The 23,132-nt window shown below is 39.7% G+C and overlaps 1 protein-coding gene across 1 annotated transcript in view; it reads left to right on the forward strand.

Moving 5' to 3' along the window:
- The first annotated feature begins 254 nt into the window (after positions 1-254).
- Positions 255-23,132, forward strand: part of ANO4 (anoctamin 4) — a 110,223-nt gene continuing 87,345 nt past the window's right edge. Inside the window, exons 1-4 of the mRNA XM_010561988.1 lie at positions 255-354; positions 2,789-2,899; positions 11,497-11,633; positions 18,251-18,409. Coding sequence (XP_010560290.1) covers positions 255-354; positions 2,789-2,899; positions 11,497-11,633; positions 18,251-18,409 — 507 coding nt within the window. The remainder of the gene's footprint in view (positions 355-2,788; positions 2,900-11,496; positions 11,634-18,250; positions 18,410-23,132) is intronic.

Consider the following 23,132-nt stretch of genomic DNA (forward strand, 5'->3'; position numbering starts at 1 on the left):
GGTAAGATAAAGAAAATAAATCTCTTTGGGACGTGGGAGAGAACACTGTGGCTTTTTCCAAAGAGCTGAGAGGCTAAAACCTCTGTCTGCCAACAAATCAGCAATGATTAATTTGGCCGGTCCACGACCCATCATGTAGGGGTTGTTTCTCTCAGCTAAAGAAATGCAGTGTTCCCTCCTGCAAAGCGGGTGCTGAGGGAGAGGGACGAGAGGAGAAGGAAATGTGTCCGGATTCAAGTCTGTTTAGTGGCACCATGACGATCATGGAAGAAGAAAATGTTCCTGCAACCACTTATTTAAAAGCTATGTTGTTGGCAAATATGTTTCTTCTTCTCCTTGTGTCGGTGAAGGCAAGTTTGTGATTAGCCATGTATTATGTCACAAATGATTGGTAGAAGATTATGCCTACAATTTTGAGTGAAATCAGACTGGATGGTGTTGTTGCTCTGATACTTGTGCAGTGAGGCCAGATATTAAGGCTACTGTGAATCAGAGAAGCGTATAAGACTGTCATTTGTGTGGATTGCTGGAAGCTGCCCATACTGCAAATGAGTCAAATACAGGAGAGGAGATTTGAATGCAGCAAAAGTTGTCTTGGCTTCATAGGCTGAACAGCAGTCACGTTTATGCTGGATGTTTTCTGACCACTTTCTAGACGCTATTTTTTATTACTTCAAAAGTGGCTTTGAAATTGAATATGTACATTCTCCAACAGCTTCATTTTATTAACAGGACTGTGGTTAGATAGTGCATCAGATATCAGTGCTTTGGGAGCAAAATTGCTGGCTGGTTCTCGTTTCCTTTCTCCCTGGCCCAATTAATTCAGATCTGTTGGAGATGCTGCAGGGATCCTGCAACCTGCATGTGTTTTCAGGAGCAGGGATTTGGGTCTAACAAGGATGGAGGGTTGGGGGGAAGAGGGGGTATTTTGTATTTGTCAGTATTGTCGTTATTTTGCTCTAACTAGGGTTGAAATGGAGAAGAAAAGCTCGTGGATTTGAGGATGTAAATATGTAATTATGTATGTTAAAAGTGGTAGCTGAGTATTTAATGAGAACCTGAATGATAGCACTTGCAAAGCTGTTTAACCGAATTGCTGTCCATTGCTTACTTCTCTATCTCCATCCTATTGTTTATGCGCCTTTTCTAGCAGCTGCAGTGTTTTTCCTTGGTCCGCAGAATTCTCTTCTGGGGCAAATCCTAGCCTCCTACCTCTGAGGCCATCTGCAGATTTCCCTAGGCTGCTATTATATGAATAATCAGCTGTCTCACTTAAGAAATTCTCTTTGCTCTACATCATTAAATGTTGACTCCTGCTGCTGCTATGACAGATCCCTTTACAGGAATCTACAAGGGGAGCTGTCTCTGATGTTAACAGTGGGTCTTTGCTGTGGAACAAAAGAACGTACTGGGGCAAGCATGAGATGGTTTGAATTTATAATATTTTAAGACTGGGAAATAAAAAAAGGTTGAAGCTGGTGTATGTATACCCATTTTGAGATCTGTATTTCCAAAAAGTGAAGGGTCTTGTTTGAAGCATTGAGTAATTTTGTGCCCAGGAATATCATTTGTGGCTCTCATTAAGGCAGTGGTGAGATAGTCATTTGGTGAGGGAGGGGGGAAGATACAGTGGGCTAGGAGGGAATTCAAAACAAGACCAGCTTGTTACAGACAGACTGTAGAAGAAAGGAAAATGCATCCATCAAAAGCACGAGTGATAGCCTCTGGTGAAGGTACAGTAATGGACTAAATGACCTGAAGGTTTCTTCTTCCACCACGGCCTTTTTGTTGTGAAGTCCTTTCCCAGATATCTCCCTGACCGCTGCAGCTCTCTGCTAACTGTGTATTAGTTATTCAAGAGCATCACCTCTAACAGATGCCTTTGTGAAAGGTTTTGCTGCCACTCCAAAAACCAGCCACGTGCCCAGTAGCTCCCTCTTTTTCTCTGGCTGTATCCAAGTACCCTGTAGCCAGCAGCTTAAGCCCGTTTGCCCAGTACCTTCTCCTGTCTGCTCGTGATGTGCAGCTACCTTTCTCCGCATGGGAAGGGTCTGTTTCCAAAACTTCCCACGTAATTTGCTCATGTTGAAAGAACACTGAAATGGGCAAATCGTGTACCTATTTACATGTGTAAATAGGTTTGAAACTGTGACCTGCTGGCCTGTGCTTTTATTCTGCAGTGCTTTTAAATAGCAACCATTACGTACCAGAGGGACCCCCTTTGAAAAGGACTGCAGTACTGGCGTGCTTCCTAGACCATGGCATGCCATCAGCTTGGCACGTGAGAACTTACGGTGTCCTGCGGCTGAAACATGCTGTCCGTGCTCTTTTTGTCTTAATGGTTGTTTTCTGTCTTGAGACTTAATTCATCCTTTGCGTGTTAGTGTGTTTTATTTTAGCCTGGTTGTTCCTGTAGTGCTGTGTCATTTGTAACAATACCTCTTGTCTGTCTTCACGTTTTGGCATTCCTTTCGTAGATGGTATGGTGAGGGGGTGCTCATGGCATGGTGGCATGTGCTCACCTGAACGAGGGACTTGCCAGTGGTGACTCTGCATCGTTGCTGATAGCAGAGAATGTTGTTGTTTTATTCTATTTAGCTTTAAATCAGTCCATATTCTATCTAAAGCTGCTTGGGAAAGCAGCTTTTTTTGAAGAAGAATTGGTTCTGCTAGGGGGAAAAAGATTAAGTAGCTTTATTCAATGTGTATGTTCCCTCACCTGAAAGCCCCTTGGCTGGATTTTCTACTGCACTGTCACAAACCCCATCAATCTCTTCAATTTCTTCAGAAGGAAGAGAGGATTTGCAGGTTAACCGGCTGGAAACACAAATATGGATAAAACCAGACATACAGAAGACAGATGTGGACTTTTCAGAAATTCTTAATGCAATACAAGAAAGTAAGTTATTCCTTGGATGCAAAATTGGGTTTATGGTAGAAGAATCATTTGAGATGCATTGAAGTTGTAACTGAAGGAACATACAAAATGATGAACTGAATGATGAGTATGTATTACTAAAATCTCTGAGAAAGTTCAATGGGTTATTGAAGGCCAGTAAGAAATCTTTTACTGTCAGAGAAGTCATAGTAAGATTTGAATTATTATGTGCCGAAGAGTTACAGCAGTATATGTTTCCTATGCAGAAGTAATCAGAAGTATTAAGATTCCTGTTACTTTAATCCATTCCTTATACTCTTGAATGGCTGTGTGAACTAATAATGTCATGCAAATGCTGCAGTCTGGGATCTAAGACTGGATTTGAAGTTCTAGGTGTTCCAAAGTGTTGGGGTATATTCACATTTCTGCAGCTGGTAATTTTTGGGAGCGGAGGTGATGAGCTTGTCACAACAACTGAAGGTCTGCATATCTTAGATACTGCATGAAACCATCTCTTTTCACATGTAATGTGCTGTGGATGACGAATTCATTGGTCCACCCTTCTTAAATCCAACTGCAGAATGATCTCAAGACTTGTGCTAGAAAAAATACTGCTCTTGTTAACAACAGTGGAAGACACCCCCCCTACCCAAAACGGACAGAACTCTGGAATCCAAAAGAATCTGGAATTTCAGTGGGAATTTTCCACAATAAATTGAAAACGCTTCTGCAGGCCAAGAATCAGGTTGGCCTTCCTGGTTTCCCTCTTTTCCAGTTTTATTTTAAACTGGGTGTTTCATGTAGCAATTTTCTAAAGTGAGAAACAGCAATTTACATTCTTGAATGATAAAGGATGTATAAGAAAGTGTAAAACCCTGCACACTGCCTGATTTTCGCCATATGAATAAGGAACTATACAGTGGTAGGATCAGGTTGTTGGTGGTATTAGTTTGGAAGTGGAAGGAAAACTCTTAGGTTAGTATGACGACGTGGGCAATATCATCATTATGGGTAATAATTTGAAATTGAATCACCTCATTTAAGCTGTAGGTTTAGGATGAGCCGTGGTTTTTGTAACTTAAAAAGCTTTTGCCATCAGGAAATCTTACATGAGGTTTTGCTTTCTCCCCTCTTCTCTGCACAGCCCAGATATAGGCCTGGGGGCAGCTGGAACATGGCCTGGAGAGGCTGAAAAGGCACTGTAGTCTTTCAGAGGCTAAATAGACAAGATAGATAAACAAGGATAAACAAATTCAAGTTGGGAAGAGACCGTATTGGAATACAAGAAACAGTTATCTTCTCCATTTCAAGCACATGGCTGAGGAGAATAAAAATAGATTATTTGTTTAAAACAAATAGATGTCAAGATTAGATTTATTAACAGTGTTTGTCCAAAGCAGCTTCTTTTTAAAAATGACTGTATCTCAACTTCCCCTGGTACTGTGTCATATTTCAATATCATACTTTCTGATTACATCCCTGTGCTGAATAACCCCAAATTTTCAATCAACGGGGCACAGGTTTGCTTATAACCTCAAATGTTAAACTTCTAGATAAAACCCTCAGTTTCTTTTAAAAGAAAGTATGTCATTTTTCTGTGGCCGTAAAGAAGACATTCATCTGGCTTGAACGTAGGGGTTTGCGATGAAGGTATCAAGATCTGAATTCATTGTCTAAGCTCTCTTTGCAGTCAACAGACTGTAACTAGCATGTCTACAGCCCAGTTTGTCTCATTTTAAAGTAGGTGTCTAATGTAGATTAGATGACCTGCAACTTGGAAGTGGCTATTTGCCTCTGTTACCTGCAGATGGAGTTCAGGGAGATAAGCTAACCTGAATCACTACCACAGCTTAGACACAAACATCTGCACTGTGGATGTGTAAATGTAGGTGAATCCTACCCTAAGTAAAACAAGTATTTGCAAGTGATTAATGGATATAAACTGAATAGAAGTAGGCTCCCAAATTGTTTTAGCAATTTGAATATAATTTCAAAACTAAGTAGCATTAAAGAAAGAGTCTTTTAAGAATGAATATTTTGATTTATAGATTATTTCTGAGCCATTTGAGAAGGATGCAGCTTTTACAGCCTTGGAGAAAGTGGTTTTTTTTCTTTATCCAGACCAGACACAGTTGCTGTTGGGAAGTTAATCTCTATGTCCTTCAGCTACCTTTTCTTCTGGGAAGACAAAAGGATTCCTATGACTGTACAAGCAGTCACAACAGCCAGTTTGCAAAGACTTGTCCAGGAGAGCGTCTTGTCACCTGCAGTCTGTTGTGAATATCGAATGATTAGGATAAACATGCCTAAATATTTTTTCTGGGGTGTTTGCTCTGAATAGTTGTTGTTATTTTTATTCCTGGTTGTTGTTAGCATTGATGAAAATTAAAGGCGGCTAATGATGCTTTTAAAGACCACATTTTTTTTTTCCTGCTAACGTGAGTTTCCTGAGCATTTCCCTATTCAGGAGGTGCCATGTGGAACTTTAGCTAGCTGGTATATCTTTCTGTTTGCTACACTGCCAAGAGTGATCATTCAATAGCAGAGATTTTTTTTTTTTTTTTTTAATTTAGTTACTTAAAACAAACATTTTGCTCTAAAGCTTTTTTCTTTTTTTTCTTTTACCCTACTGAATCTCTTGGACTGCAACTGAAGATAAAGACTTACCATCTCATTATTTACTTTTATGTGAATATACTGCTATTATAGAAGACTTAAAAGTCATTTCTACTGCATCAGAGCTAAATTCTGCATTTAAGTACCATAGTTCATGGTAGAGCCTTAAACACATTTTCCTAAATATATCTGGTAAGTCTTTTTATAAAACAGTTTCTTCTTGACCACATGATATTCAGAAATTATCTGTAGTCTGTCAGAGACAGTCCACAAACAATAATTACTAATCTGAAAATGGCTCTAGACACACACTGCAAAATAGGGGATTGCAAAACAGGGTGATGCATCTGGCCCAAACCAAACTTGTGAACTGGACAGCAGAGGTGTCAAGGTTCTGCATAGAAACTCTCGGTCAGATATAAACCCGAATCGTTGCCTACTCCCAGCCTGTACCCATACGACAGCCCCAGCCAAGAGCAGAGTGCCCGGGGGCACCCCCAGCCCTGGTCCTCGGTACCGCCCTGGGGCAGCGGAGCCGCGGTCGGGCAGGGCTGCGGCATCGCTGGCGCAGGGGCCGACGGCCCTGGGGGGGGAACGGGGGGTCCTGGGACCTAGGGGGGAACCCTGGGGGTCCAGGCAGGGACAGTCAGGGCTGGGGGTGCCCTCAAGGCCATGGCAAAAGCTAGCAAAGGCTTTCGTGGCTTTTTCTGAGTTATTACACTGAGAAGATGGATTTCTTGTGGGAAAGCAGTAAATAACTTTATTTTTTTAAAAAAGCTCAGATTTCAAGCTTTTTTCATGAATTCCTATAGTTTGCTTCAATTCGTGAAACTTAGTTTCATTGCCACTGTAGTAAAGTCAAAATTCTAAGAAATCTTTGGCTTTTTAGAATATTTTTCAAAATCCACTTTACGTTGAGTCTCACTAGATTTAATACAAAATAATCTTATTCTTTCATTTTAATCCTCATAATCTGGAGGCCAGAAATCAGTGAGTTTCCCAAGACAGGGTTGCTGATCCACTGTGTAGTTACTGAATTTAGTATGTAACGTGATAAAAAGTTCTGGGGTGCGTGGTATCTGTAGGATGGCCTCCTTGAAGCAAAGACTTGTAAATGGTATCTGCCAGCCTTACTGAGTGCAGAAAAGTGTTTGTATCCAAAAATCCAAATAGATGCTGTAAAAACATAACATGTAGTGCAAAAAGATGCAGGAGGGTTCTTGGTTTTTCATACACCAACTTTTCTGCTTTGCAAGTCTCTGCTTAACAGGTATTTTCTACTCAGTGTTTTTATTAAGGGTTATTCTCCAGTGTTGGTGCTTTTAAACCCAATCTTTTTTCACATGTGGAAATGCTCTATACTTATTATAAACATTGCCAGTAAGAATTTTTAAAGGAAATTCACTTTTCAATGTTACTGATAGGCCTAAAAGCTTCTAAAGAGCAGTTTCTGGGATATTGATCTTCAGCTTGCGTTACCCAAAGCTGAAGTATACTCAATGGCTTGCTGTGACAATTGGTGATAAAATGACAATTAGTTAACAGAAACGCGATCTCTGAGCACGCGTCCATCTTGCCACACAAACCATAGTCAGGTCCCATTTTTTAATGAAAATTCTTATTTTGAGGCACCTCAGGTTTTGAGCATCCATCTTCAGAAAGTTAAAGGAGTTACCTTATCTGTGAGCCCTACCTAAATCAGCTCCTTGATCCAAAGTGGCTTGTGGACCCACTGCGATTGTGCACAGACTCTTGCTCAGAATTTCCCAACATTTGGTTTTCAGAATATATGGTTCTACTATATTTGGGATAAAAATATTTGTATATAGACTTTTTTTTCAAATCCTCAAGGGATTCTGAATTATAAAGTCACTTTGATTTTTTTATTTTTTTTCTGCAAAAGGGAACATGAGGGGGAGAAAAGAGCTTGCATATTTAAGCTGATCTAAAACCAGAGGGGGAATTCTTAATATCTCCTGTAGCAACGCGCAAGCTGCTCTGTATTCCTGTTAAATTCCACTGCTTAAAAAGACATGACTATACACTAGCACCAGTCTGTCTCCCAAATAGCATATAGATGATAAAATTATTGTATATCATTCTGTTAAGGTCATTTGTGGAAAAACGCATGTCATGATCTGAAGGGGTCAGAAGAGATGGAGCCCTGATTATGCCTTTAGCACCGTTTGGCCGTGTAGGTGTTCACCTCCATCGGAGTGGAGCGGCTGAGCGAGCTACAGGCAGCAGGAGAGTTGGCTTGGAAGTACCATCACCGTTATTAAAGTAAAGCAAACAGGATTTGGTAGAAAAACGGTCTTGGCAAATGTTAGGGCCCCATAGTTAGCGTCAGTGACTGAAATACTACGAGTGTATTTTCAAAAATGTACGCAGCAAGGCAACTGCAATGTAAAGAGCTCTGCTTTCTCACCAGCAGCACACCTTTACTGCAACTGGAAGAAGGTAACAGACACCTTTGGTGCTGACGAGGTAGTTCAGCACATCTCTTCACTACTTATCCTATTTGCTGAAGCTGTCAACTAGTATGCCAATTACCTGTGTACTTCTGATATAAGCAATTTTCTACTACAGGCAATCTGGGCAGGTCCTGGTAGCTAATTTCACTAACTGGCTGAGATTGACTGCTTCCACAACTTCTAGTCACTGCTGAGATGGGCTGGATTTTAAAGTGACCTTGAAATAAGATTTTTTTTTTTGCTCCTCATAAAGTCTCAGAATAATCCAGTAATTCTCTGCTTGAAAACTCCAAATGCATTCAGTCTCTTACCTACCAAGTTGTGTATCTCAAAACACCTACTTAAAAACCATATATTTTGCCACCCAAAGCATTACTGGCACTTCAGGAAGCAGCAATTCTTGTATCTCAAAGGCTTCATCTTTTATACCGTGGCAGTCTTAATGGCAGGAAAAAGCTAGTTCAAATTCCCTCGAGCATAGCACACAGGCAAAACTTTAATTTTTACATCTTTCATTGCCTCTGTCTGCAACAGATATCTATCTTGCATAATCTTCAGAAAGCTCCACTATTTAATTACTTTTGTATTTTCCACAGTTGTCTTCAGACTATATTGAGGTGTTGATCATATACAGGTTCACGTGTTGCTCTTACAGAGGCACTCTGATGGGTTTTGGTTCAGTGAAGTTGCAAATCATTCAAAACTTTTTCTGTTTCAGTAGTTCATTCTGTTGAGTATTCAGATGAATTCTTCTCATATGAACACGTATGCAAAAGCTGATCATGATCTACATCCAGATTATTGTCTGCTGGGGTGGAATGTTTCCAGTCTTGCCCTTTGAAACAGTAGGACAGTGAAGGGCAGGTGGTAAGACTGTGCTGTCTTGCGGCGCTTCCCCTGTCTTTTATAAGCATCTGTAGTATGATTTTTGTGGATTGAAATGGATCAAGGTGACAACTAATTCTTTAATATTACTACTGCATGTGCTACACACTGGAGTCTGGTTTTTGCCTTCTAAGTCTCCAAAACCCTCTGTAGCTTGTCCTAGGACAGGCTGGATGCAGCCCCAGTGACCTGAGGAGCTGCAGGCTCTCCTCATCTCCCAAACCGAGACACCACCAGATGCTTTTCTCCAGCCCTGGCAGTAAGCTCCCCCTGGCCAGGAACGGGATGGTGTGAGGCCAAGAATGGTTTTAAAGCGAAAAACTCTGTCCTGGATATTTGTCTCTAATGGTATCCTGGCACTTTTCACAAAAGTAAGATAAGTAAAATAAATGGACTGATAGTAAAACCAGCCTTAAAATGGCAAGAGAAACTTAATATCTACCAAAAAAGATATTTTTATATCTTCGGTGTTTTCACAGGCTATGATGATATGCACAATATAAGAGAGAGTGAAGTAGGTGAAGCTATTACTCCCATTATCTCTATAAAAGCAGGCTGGGATCCTGCAGAACAGAGGGTGCTATCTAAAACTGATGAATTATGATATGAAGTGTTAAGTAGGGATTAAATATTGCGCAATACTAATTCGGGGATACAAAGAATGATAGCTAGATTAGTCAGTATGCAACTCCAAAATTGCTGAACTCAAGGAGTAGTATGTTATCCTGAAAACTGTTAATTTGACACAGAATTTCTTACTGTTATGCTGTCTACATGAAAAAAAAAATACTGTTAAAAGTATTAAAAACTCAGAATGTCTCCTAAGAATTGTGCTGCTTATGTTAGTTCATTAGCCTAGTATCTAGAGTGGAATAACTTGGACGTGAAGACTCTTCTGTTGTTTCTGAAATATTTAGTGGCTTTCTAAGCAAAAGTATTGTAATTGAGAATACAGTGTATGTCGTTAACCTTGTCCTTATCTTATGCATGAAAAAGAAGAAGCTTTCTTGAATATTTTGATAGGGTTTTCATCTACCTACAGCTGTAATAACAGCCTTTAGATAGCTGTAAAAGACATGTACAAAAAGGGAGCAATCTCTTCCTCATGTTCATGATTGATAGGAAAAGAATAATATATTTAAATTGCAACATAGGTGCATATTCAGGATGAATATTATGAAGAAAACTTTCTCCTGCTTGTGACAGTGAAAAATAGGCCACCCTCAGAAACTGTGGAGTTGGTGGCATCAGAGATTTTTTTTTAAAAGTTTTCTTAAACTGGGCTATAGTACCTGAAGAAGGGAAAGGTGAAAAGGAGATCACAAAATGCTCATGGTGGCTGGGAACTTTAATGGCCTTTAATTTCTGGCAGCTATTCAGTCTCTCCACAGTGGGGGAATGGATTTTTAAACCTGCAGCCAGTAGTTAGAAATGGAACTAAGTTGCTGCCAGCAATTAGAGATTTTTGGCTGTTCTCCGTTAATATAAATTCTCATCAAGAGGAGTTACAACTGCCTGTCACTAAGTTAGGGGAGTTGCGGAGAAGCAGAAGGATCAGGAGGTTATTGCATAAAAGAAGACTGATTCCAAAAGCGAGTCAAGTTTGCAAAAAACTGTGAGCAGTAGTGGGTTAGACAAATTTCTGTCAAGAGCAATAGATGTTTGATCCTGCTGTAGTCAGGGAAGAGGCTCAGTAGCTGAACTTTGGGCGTCCCTTCTAACAGTTACGACTCAACTGCCGTAATTCTGGATTTTGCCTATGAAACATGAGGTTGGAGAGATGACATCTATCCACAGTTGAAGCTTGATCCTCAGCCGAGGCATTTTTCTTCTCCTCGCACACGTCTCTCCATCACCCCTTCACACCAGATGTGCAGCCCGTGGGGTGCCAAGGCGGACCTCTCTGACCGCAGCTGCCCGCCCCGCGTCTCCCATCCCACAGCCGCTCGGTCGGCGGATCGATGGCCGTTACGTGGGACCGTAGGCTTGGGCAGCAGCTCTGCCCACAGCTTCTCATCGCCTCTTTGCTCTGCAGACCCCTTACATCTCTGTGCTTTTTATCAGGGTTGGGTTTACTACAGCATCCTGTAGACTTAAGCTATTGCTTCGTGCATGTCTGAGGGCTGTGCGGTTCGTAGATCTGAACGTGACAGATTTATACGTGTCAAAACATGCCAAATTGTGCAAAGACAAACTTCTGCTTCTGCTTTTAAGTAACAGTATTTATTTGATGTCTTCTGCCTCTAGCTGCCCCACAGGTCTGTACAACTTCTAACTCGATACTTTATGTAGGAGGTTAAAAAATCTGCTTCTTTATAATAAGGAATTTTCAGAGACCGTACTAATCCAGAAGGTAATCGTTTAAGCCACTTACCCTAAGAGAAGCTGAGGCGATAGCTAATGTATGTTGTATCATGACAGAAAATTGCCTATTTGTCATCAGAAAGGTATTGTGGCATCCTAAATCTTTATGTGGCTCACTGGTGAAGAAAGCACTCCACTAATGCGCATCAGATTTTGAACTTAACATAGTATATACTCATAGCAGAACTGAAAAATGGGATTGTTGGTAATGTGTTACACTCAGTGCCTTCATTTGGTTCAATGGTGATTTGAATGTATATTTTTATTTTTTGTTTTTAGTAGCTAAGGATGTCAACATTTTTTTTGATGAGTTAGAAGGTGTGAACAGCCCTTCCAAAGATGATGACTCCCTGCTTCACCATGGTAACTTGACCAGTACTTCTGATGATGCCAGCAGGTTGGAAGTTGTGGGAGAGGTAAGAACACACAGTATTATTAATATAATAATTATTCATGCCCATTATAAAAAGGGAATAAATGTAATTTGATTTAAAATCTCATTCTCTGCAATTCAACTTGTATCTGAGCTTTCCCATGGGGACTGTTTTCCATTCTAAGATTATAATGCTGAAATATAAAATATCTCAAGTTAAAAGGAGTTTTATTGATTTCACGCACCCCCAGTGAAAAGTCTGTACAGGCCTTTGTTGTCTGCTTGTTTTCTGAACCATCCAAGTCTAATGCTTCACTGCTTCTGAAAATAATGGAAAAGTTTTCCCTATATTAATCCTTTGGGGGGAAGGAGGGAGGAGGGGAATCTATCATAAATGTCTCATAAGAAGCATTGGGCGTCAGGTATGTGACACATTCCCTTCCAGTGAAGAGTAAGTGACCTGATGGTGCATAATGGTGGTTCAGAGAACATACCAGGGAGGAATCATTCAGCACATAGTCCCTTTTAAATTATGTCTTAAAGCAGGCAACCCGTGGACGTGAGGGCTATCTCTTCAGGGAGTGAAAAGAAGAGACCAGGGACTTGTCTCCTTTCCCCCACCCCAGGAATGCAGCTGCATCCAGACTACTTACTGGAACGGTCTGGTGTTCCTTGCACGCTGTGCCTGAGGATTTTTTGGCAGAGGGCTGACTGGCACAGATCAGAACTGGCAGGGACCATACTAACAATTAAAAAGCACGGAAAACCGTAGGATGTTGCTGAAGCCCCTGCCCTGACACTGTTTTGTTTACTAGTTTAGATAAAGTTTAGAAGGTATAACTACAGATTATGTCTTTTTCAGGAGCTAGAGGGTTTCGTGGTGCAAGTTTTTCGGTGAAACACTGCTGAGGAGAAAGTCAGAGATTTTCCCTGTACTAGAAATTCAGCCCATAGAGAGCAGCACTTCTGGAATGTTTAGACAGATAATTAAAGTAAAAAAATTCAGGGCACCCAGAGATATGTTTGACCTTGCTCACAATTTCATCTTCCCCTTTACTCGTTGGTCTTCCCCAGGTTCCCATACAACTTACCAAGGGCCCTCTTTGCCTACTTGCACTGTAATAGGTTAATCTGACATGATATTCCCGTGTTACGTTTTGGGATCATGTACCATATGGGCTTTAACAGAAGGGCACAGGTGAAAGGCACATGGTGTTTGCAAGTTAAAGACGAAGAACAAACAGAAAATGGTCAGAAGGACAGAGAATGATATAGAACAATATATGCTGCTCTTAATTTAACAATACTGGAAAACCTTTTTTTCCCATTTGACGTATTCTTTGTTGCTTTTTAAAGGGAAGTCTGAGGAATATTTTCCTGGCTGAACAGATTATCTTTTTTTTCACATAGCCATAACTGAGGAAAATAGCAATGTAGGTCATGTATATGTATAAGAGGGGAAAAAAACAGAAAATTGAAAGTCCTAATGGGAGCTGAGGGATGCTGTAGCCTACAAAAAAAAGTTTCAAAGTCTTTGGCCCCAGCTTAATTCCAGAAGGAAAAGATACACTATTTAGATATCATGCGGTTTGTATGAATAAATACGGGAGCACAAGTATATAGTGGTGGTGTGAACTCTGAAGCTTCAAGATTCCTTTCAGTCTTTCAGTTTAGTTTGGTAGCCAAAAGAGCCTGTAGATGCCCCTTGATGTCATCAGGACAGGGGGTCTGGCAGCAGTGAAAGTCTCTCTGAATGTATTGATGTTTGTTTGGTATAGTTTTGAAGCTAACGTTGCAGCAAAATAATTTAATATGATTCTGGCTTAATTTGTTAAAATGAATTTACAATCAAAAAAATTTACAAGGACATACCAAAGGTTTCTTAGGACTTTTGTTTAGCTGACAAGTTGAAATATTGTTTGCTTCAACCGTTAGTTGTTTGTGCCCAACCAGAAAATCCAATGAAGACTTTACGGATGGAGTTTTATCAACAGTTCCTGAACAGATGCAAAGCCAGACTGAGATTCAGCTTGTGTTTGGCTAAAGATGGGGGGTTTATCTGTTTTATTCAAACACAGCTATAGTCTGAGTGAATTGAAAATCACATTTCCCTTTGTGTGCATTGATCAAATTCTTTTTACATATGCCAATATAATGATCAGACATATACTCTACAATTTAAATCCAGGGACATATTATCACTAAAATATTGTACTATTACCACTGAAATTTCAGTTTCTGAGAAGAGGAGTAGCAGCAGAAAGAAGGTAAAAATTAAAGTAAAAACTATTTAGGAGCTGTATTCTAGGTATGCATCCATTATGCCTTTCTTTCTATGGAATAATAAATCAGTCTTCTTTATCCAAACAAGGGAGAATGATGGAGCTGGGACAAAATTTTATTTCTACTTCAGTGAGCTTACATGGCCTGTTCTTGACATTCCAGCTAATGTAGGTAGTTTTGAAATTAAAATTATAAGAGTCACTCCTACAGTCTTCACTTTAAGCATCAAACTCTGTTGATATTTGGGGGCAGTGTTATTAATATTGTGCCGAATAGTAACAATCTTTTTTATAAATTGGAACTTGCACTGAAGATTATGGCAGAAAAAAAGTATTCGTGTTGCAAAATAAGAATTCTGATGTTCTTTATGGCAGTTATGATAGCTTGTGCAATTTTAGCTCAGTTTTCTTGTGGGTATTTACCAGAATACAAGCTAACTACATAATTATTTTTTTTGACCAAATCCTTGTCGTCTTCAGTGGTCAAGGTGGATATGGAAAGAGATTATCTAAGCTTTCTGAGAAACCTACAAATCCGTTACTTCCTAACTTTTGAACACTTGATTTTGCAGCCTAGGTAATTTCATTATTAGAAAAGTTCCATGTAATTAAATATATTATGGTGTCAAGAAGAATATAGCAACCAGTGAAGATACATGGAAAAATAAAGTTGCAGCTTCCACAGAATTATAATCTAAATGGACAAAAGGATATTAAGAAAAAAAGGACGCACAGAGAAAATAGACTACTTTGATTAGAACTGTGCCTTAAAAACTGGGTGGTTCTGGGTTCTTCTTTTTCTGCATAAGTTCATATGTTATCACTGTTAGTGGTGCAGGTATTAATGCCCTCCACCAGCTGTGAAGTTGCGTGCGGGGGACTAACTTCAGGTAACCACAAACCACAGGGAAAGACAATCTCTTTAGAGTACGAAGATCCTATCTTCACTGAGCACTCGTACTGATAACAACCAGGTACCGAAATAATTAGGAATGAAGAAAGATTCTAATCTGTCATTAAATTAGTGAACATTAGAGTCCCTTCTGATTTATTTTTTTTAAAGATCTGCAGATAAAGCTTCAAATTTCCTTGATTTCCCTAACTGCACTTTTGTTTAAATGTTCCGTTTAAAGTCTCTATGGCTGTTAGGGTTATGAATCGCTCTCATTTTGGATAGCGAAACATTTGGGTAAGGCCTTTGGCCTAAAGCTCTCCTAGCATGTATGTGTGTGTGAGTCGCGTGTCTGTGAATGTTGATGGATCCCAACTGTGGGTCTGAGAATACGAAAACTACTGCATTCCTTGGAAAAGAATTCCCTATTACACAACTTCAGATACATGCATTACAAATAAAGCTGCAAAGATAGCCAGAAATGCTAACTAAACTTCTTCCTAGAGTGAAGTCTTCCCTGTTCTTCCGCTTTCTTCCGGCATCCTTTTTCAGATGAAGGAATGGAGATTTGACATACATGACTAGACCACTTTCCCACCAAAATCTGCAGTCAGACCTGGTTCTTGAAATACTTTTTTCATCAGTTTAGGAAAACTGAATTTTGAAGTTGTAATGCAGGGAAAGGAGATGCAATGTCTGGAGAAGGGTCAGTGAAGCTCAAGGTAGGAGGAAGTCTCTGTCTAGGATAGTGTAAGCCTGGAATACTGTGGACGATGCAAAAGCCCTGCAGCTGACATTTCCTGATGCTGCTGGGACAGCCCTGACTGTCTCCACATCATGTTAGATCCTCAGAGTTCTTGTATGTCCAGGCTCAGCCTATAAAGCTGCCTTACAAGCTATAACAGCGGGGAATAGAAGGGGTTCCTTCTCAGAGGCCATACCAGTCTAGTAGGGTTTATCAGTCTGGATTTGTTGTACTCTGTTCCTAAAATGAAAAGGACCTCCAAGTACAGATAAGCATGTCCAAGCTGCCTTTCTGAGTGAAAAATGACAATACTGTAGCTGGAAGTGTTTCACAAGTCCAAGAGAAAGTAGTTGTCTCGGGAAGTCCTATTTATAGGGGAAGAAGTCCTACAAGTCAAATAACTCAGCTAAATCTCATAGACGCTCTTTAATATAAGGTTCCACCATGCACTGATGAGTCAGTGTAGGGCAAAGCAATTTTTTTCAGAGAAAGATGAAACATAGGAAGCATAAAGGGCATATCTATTTTTCCAGTGGAGTCACTACTGCACGTGGAGGTACTCGTGGTGCTCTCTGGGTGGGTCTGTGCTAACATTTTAATTCAGATCAGGAGTGTGCATTTGAAGTGAATGTCTCAATTGCCCCTATCTATGCTTTGTTTGCATTCCTGAGCAGTGTTGGATTTTAAACCTTGGATTCCGTCTGGATGCAAATAAATTGGGAGATGTACTCCAGTGAGTCTCCTGGACTAGATAGAGTGGGCCCAAAGCAAGCCCTCAAGCCTACGTAGTGTGGACAGCAGATCCTCAGCACAGATTGTTTTGCTCTACAGATGCTTTCCTATTACACGGCTTTACTTGCTAAAATACATGTAGTGTCTCTAGGACCTCCAGGACAGGAAGGATGGCTCATCAGGAGGTTTAGAAATCAGAGCAGGACCACCAAGCTGAGACACTGCCTCAAAATCTCCTACTGCACCCTTCCTTTATTTAAATAACCTTAAATACCCTTTTGGGGTTTTTTATGTCTTCTCAACATAGATTTTTTTTATGTAAAAAAAAAATAAACAGCTTACTGAGCTGTTTTCATATTTAATGCTCTGTGAAAAATACTTTTGATATCTTGATAATATTTTTTGTCAGCATGATATGCAGTATAGATACAAATGGTTTGTTACTGTTATTTCCTTAGGACTTAAATCTTTTTTCTTGCCTTCTTTTTCAGCTCAAGGAACTGTTCCACTATATCAAGTCTGCATTAAGCTGTGTCAGGAGTCAGGCACTGTAATAAAAGAACCTTAGAAAAATTCCCCTTTCTGCCTTCAGTAAACTGGATGTACCAAGGGGATGGGACATTTGGGATGCTTTCATTGGTTTTTCCATTTAATCAAAATGCCTGCTGAGAATCAGGAAGATAGCTTACGTTAAATTCTTTGAATGGGAATATGGGGGGGGTGTCTGTAAGAATCATTTGTCCTATTAATATATTTACTTCTTGCAATTTAAATTCAGAAGCAGTTCTCCTATGGAGAAAATATTTTGAAAATTCCCTACTTTTCCCAGATGTAAAAGGCAAAATATTCATTTTTTCAGAGATTTGATCATATATTACAGGGTATAGCTATTTCTGGCAGGAATGGTTGAGCAAATTCTGGAAAAACAGACAGAAATTAGCCTAACCCTCCCTTCAGCTTGGAGCTGGACTGATCTTGAGGTCCCTGAAGGTCCCTGCCCATTATACTGCTCTGAGGCAGTGCTGTTTGTTCCCATGTATCATTCACACTGTACATTTTTTGTATTAAACGCTCCAACCTGCAAACTGCCACACAATTTCAGCTTGTCCGAAAGTGAAAGCTTAACCCCTGGGCAGGACTTGTATTATGTGGAAGTAGTGTTAAATTGCGAGGGGGATCTGTAGAGAGTTTCATCTCATGAATTTCTGGGGAAAGAGCAGCAGTTTGGTCTTTTAGATCTCAGGAGAGGGACCCGCTTGACCTCTTATTAACAGTGAAATCAAGTTGTTTCTTTCTGTTGGAGCAAACAGGCATGTTCTTTGCAGGAAATAGCTAAGAAACAGTATTTTTTGCATTTACATACTGCTAGAACAAATACCAGGAATTATTTTCAAATGAATCCAGTGGGTTTCTTCAGCTGTTCCTTAAGCAAAGACTATTCTGTAGTTAGTCTGATGAGGGATAGTGTGGTAGGTACAGGACTTCCATATTGTTGTCTGTGTCCTGTGAGGCAGATGTACTAGAGTCATCAAAAAAGCAATGAGAATCTCTGCACCAGGTTTTAGTGTTTCTCGCTACAGTAAATGCTCACGTCATTGTTTATTCTTCTCACATGTACAAAGACATTCTACTATACTAAGTTCTTAATTTTAAATTTACACTTCAGTAACACTATTCTCTGCTTTATTTTCTATGTAAGAAGTTATTCCTGATTTTATGGAGGGTGGTGGGGGAGGAAGGTTGGCTCGTGTTCTCTGTTCTCTCCTATCCCATGCCTATATGAGCAAACCTCTGCCTAAGGAGACCTCCTGGTTTTGAAGTGGGGAAGTCTGTGCTCCTTTCAGACGACCTCAGAGGCGCTGTATGTAAAGCACCTAAAAACTTGAACATCATGTTCCGATTCCTTATCTTTCCTGTTGAGTGCTACTGAAAACTGATGATGCAGACAGTAATGCAGCAATTACCAAGGCAAATTAACATTACTGAAATATTTGACTTTCTCTTTACAGGAAGTACCTGATAAGAACAAAACCAATGGACTATATTTTAGAGATGGGAAATGTCGGATTGACTACATCCTGGTGTATAGAAAATCCAATCCACAGACAGAAAAGAGGGAAGTATTTGAGAGAAACATAAGAGCAGAAGGAATTCAAATGGAAAAAGAGGTAAGAGACCTTCCTTGAAAAAAACTTTCAACGTTTAAAGCTGCATAGAATCTGAGGGTATGAGTTTTGTTTACTATGAAACCCCTTTACTCTGTTTTAGCAGTGGAAAAACGTTTTTAAGCATGCCTAAATATAGGCTATTTATTGCCAAAGCAGCGGGAAAGCATAGCCTAAAGGAAAATCAGACACATGGATTGAAGGCCAAAACAGGCCATTACAGTCATCTTTTTCAACCTTATGCACAAATAGGCCACAGAATTTCATCCACTGTGCTATGCAAGAGAGAAAACAAGTGCTGGGTTTGGATGGCCTAAATTCTAACTTCTAAATTCTGCTGAGTGTAATCCACGTTTCTGTGCCTGCATTTCCTTTTAGCTACCTGCTCCACTCTTTGCTGAGGCTCTTGGTACTCTTTCCAGAGACCTAACTAGACCTCTGCCTTCCTTTTTGTGTCAGCTCCGGCATAGGGACCTGAGCGGTATTTTGGTAGTTTGAAAGCAGCCTAAAGGCTCTCCTTCTGTCTTAATCCTAAACATTGAAATAATTGGACAGTACATATGAATCATTTATAGCAATGTTATTTCCAACACAATGTCCTCAAACAGTAGATCTTTTCTGGGTAAGAGTGTAAAAATGAATGTAAAGAGTCTAAGAATGTATTGATGTGATAGGTTGCAGAAGCAAGGCTTAGAGACCATCTCTCTTTTGCTTAGGCTATGTTCTTTCTTAAACTTTCGTTAACTGTGCTTAAACAGGGCTTAAGTCTCAGTTCTGTGCAGAACAGATATTGCTGAATATTTAGCTTTACGTGTGCGTGTTTAACTCACACTCATGCTAATATACATTGTCATGCTGCCACTGATGGAACTGGTAGAGGAATTTTCAGGTTACAGGCTTTGGTCAGTTATGCAGGTGCTGTACATTATCTCCTTTTCTTTCACTGAATTCCTGGTACATGTGTAGATATTCTGCCTGTGTACTTGAAAGGTGCACTTCTTTGTAAAAGACTAGGGAGGAAAAAATGGAAGATATTTCTCCCGAGAATGTGGAAAATGTTTGCTTTCTTTAAATGTTTTTGAATGAACCAGGGGTACTGCTGGATAGTTACCATAAACTATTCCTTCAAATAACCTGGAAGTTAGCATCTTTAGTGCTGCAGCAGTTGATAGATGTTTTCAGTGGCAGCCATTGTTCATTTATTACGTGTTCCCTGTAAACATACCACTGCCTGTAGGAGTTGTAACCCAACATCCAAGAACACAAGGGTGTTGCTGCAGCTCTTCCGCTTCACATCCTAGAATTCTGCGCTGCTTCCACCAGGAGAGATGCTGAAGAAGTCTCTGAAGTTTGGGCAGTGTAGAAGATGAACACGGAATGAATCCTCCCTATTGATACATCTGCCCAATGGTTTCGAACCAATCTTTTCTTACTTCATGATTTTTGCAGATTTACTGTGCTAAGGTCAGCAGTGAAAGCTATGATATCACTTTATATTTTAGGTATTACAAAACTTACTGCAACATTCTGCACAGAAAACTTTTTAAAATTGATGATTTAAGTGCTTACTATAGAGTTTTCTTATGGCTTTCAAGCCCATTTATTTGGACTTTGGTGCCAAGGCTGCATGAATGTTCTGGCCATTTGATTATTCATTTCAGTTTCTATTATGCTACTGATATGCAGTTTTATGTCTTATTAATCTCATTTGGCCTTGGTGTGACTTCTTGCCAGCATCAGTAATTGTACATTTTCTGAACTCAGAATGATCAAAATGAGGTTGTGTTACATGACTCAGGCTAATGTTTTTAAAATCTAGGTTAGCAATCTTTTTTAACATATGACTCTGACCTAAAATTAAACCCTAGCATGTATATTTTATGATCATGTTAGTTTCCAAATTGAATTATAATCCTGAAGGAAATAAGTACATTCTTGGTACACTCCCTCCCCCTCCCTGCAGAGTAACAACTGTACTGTATAAGACTTAGGTTTAAACTAAGCAGCGTAATCGGTTAAAGCCTATATTATTTCTCTTTATTTTTACTTTTCCTTTTGCTGAGACTACGCATCATTCTGAGGTTCAATTCTGGAAGATTTTTTAACAGCAGGTCTGTTTTCTAGTTGTTCACATATAATATATTGCTTCCACTGGGAGTAGTTTGCTCCCAGATAAAAGGAGAGAGTTGTCTGTGATTTTGGCCAGAGAACTTGTAGAGAGGCAACAGGCCATAACTGCTGGACTGAAAGAGGCTTTTTACCTTCTATGAATTTTGTGGGGTGGTTGGTTCATTCTCATTGGACTGCTGGCTGTTTATATATTGACATTTGATTGTGTCAGTCCTGTCTTTTTAATGTGAAATCAGTGGCAGAGAGGAAAACTTACAGAGCTGTTCATGCTGCAGTCTCAAAACCATATTACTCAGTAACACTGCAGCGAGAGAAGAATGCGCTGCGGTGGCTCGCTGGCAAGTGTAGCACAGCAAAATACCCGGGAAGTGATGAGTGCAGGGGACAAAGCGTTCACTTAACAGCATGAAATGAGAAAGTGAATCTGAAATGAATTCATAAATGCTCAGATAACTTCAGGCACAATGTCAAGATCATGTCACTTAGAAGGTACAGGTATGTGTTTCTGATTCTAGAAAAAGGTGATAACATTTTGCAGATATTCCCCAATGAATTCACACTCACCTTCTTCAGCTACACCACACCACTCTGCCATGGAATTTCTGCCAGGTTTGGTGCTCTGTATATCCAGTAGTAAACAATGAGGGGATCCCAGACCAAGGAACTGATCACTGAATTAGTGAAGGTATGGAAAACAGAGCTCTAAGAGAGAATGCTAATCGAGCAGAACAGCATAAATCACTTTCTGAGCCTTCTCCCTGCTTTTCAGTGTATATTGGGTCTGGATGGGATGACTGTGTTGTCCCGGTCCAACATGGATCACATCTAACACGTGATCATATGCATAGAAGCTCTGGGTAAGTTAATTGAAAATACAGGTCACTCCAGGAAAAGAGACTGTATTCTTTTCAGCCAGATATAAAGTTTCCTATATTGATTTATCCTTTTTTACAATGTCTCACAAGTGAGAAAAATACCTAAGAGATCCTGGCTCTGGGATTCTTGATGACCCTACTGTTTTCATTTTTTAATACTTTTTGAAACAGACTTACGTATGGGGTAAAATGGAGAGGCCAGTCTTCAAATGCAGCAAGTTCTTATCAGAGATGAGGTACCAATAGCATTGCTGGCTTGTAGGCACTGATACTTTCTGTAAATATTACACGAGACTCATACCTTCCAGAGCTGACTGGCAAATGGTTAACAGGAGATAGAGTGCTACTGTCCACACTGTGAGGGTATGTTTCATATTTATCCAAATACAAGATAAACCTGAGACCCACTGATGCTCAGAAAAAAATAACTTGCTATCACTTTCACGTAAAAAGCAAACGCGGATAGTGTCTGTTATTCCAAACATAGTGTTCATCCCTCTGGGACAGTAAAAACCCAGCGTTTTTCTGGAAAACCCATCTTTTTAAGAGAGAATGAAGAGTCAGAACTACATTGAGCTCATGGTATTTTTCACAAGACTAAAGATTTATAAATTCAACCTCTTGGCCAAAATCCAGCTCAGTTCCCTTATCCCAAATTATTCCTGCAGCCTCAATTAATGTATTTTAATCCCCGCCCTAAACAGCCAGGTAGAACTAAGTTGCTATAAACAGTAACTATACTGTGCTGGTACAGGGATACAGTATTACAGACATCTTTCAGTAAGGTACTTTAAATTATACTACACTAACAGAGCATGCACAGAGGTAGCCAGCATGGAGCAGCTAACGTAGCTAACTTGTTCACTTGCAACCTGTTTAAGCTGGACTGTAATGCAATGCAAATGCAGGATAGAGGTGAGGTAGTTCAAAGAAATCTATGCTGCATGAACAAACACAGATCACCCTTGGATTTATACTTTCTAAAAGAGAAGAAGGTGGTCATCTTAGAGTTAAGTAAATACTGTTTATCCAAAGTGAACCTGATGTTGGGTAGGATCTAGTCATGTAGCCCTAGGAACAGACTACATTTAGATTGAACTTGGCATGGGTTTTTTTCTTTTTTTTTTTTGCTTCTCATGACTGCACTAAACTAATTCATACAGAGTAGTTCTACTGTTAAACGTACTTGATACATTTTACTTAATGATTGTGTCCAAAGTTTTTAATTTATAATTTGTAAGTTGATTTGATACAGTTTACTTGAAAAGGCATTTGACTTGTCAGTAGAAATTGATAGATAGAAATGCAGTAAAGGGGAACTAATCACATAAGTAGTGAAAATAGTATTCAGGCCCTTATTTTATCTCTTTTGCATATTTACATATACTACTCTTTCAGTATAAAAGCAGTGAACTGCTTTAAAGCAATAGCATTCCTTACTGCCTTAAAAAGCAGGTCTCCTCACAGCTACTGGATGTGGAATATGTTTCAGGAACTAGTTCCAGGTATTTTACAAAGAGCAGTCAATCCATGTGGGCTTCTGCCTGTACATTGATCTTTGCATCTCCCAGACAAAAGATGTTAGTGTAGTGTACTAGTGCAGTTTTCAGGAACAATCCAAATTGTGTGGGTTTTGTGTTACATGCCCGATTAAAAATTTAAACATTGCCACCATAAGTGTCAAGCTGTCACCAGGGCATCTCTAATTGCATTCACTCCCT

This window comes from Haliaeetus leucocephalus, unplaced genomic scaffold (genome assembly GCF_000737465.1).
Source record: "Haliaeetus leucocephalus isolate CR32 unplaced genomic scaffold, Haliaeetus_leucocephalus-4.0 Scaffold151, whole genome shotgun sequence".
NCBI lineage: Eukaryota > Metazoa > Chordata > Aves > Accipitriformes > Accipitridae > Haliaeetus > Haliaeetus leucocephalus.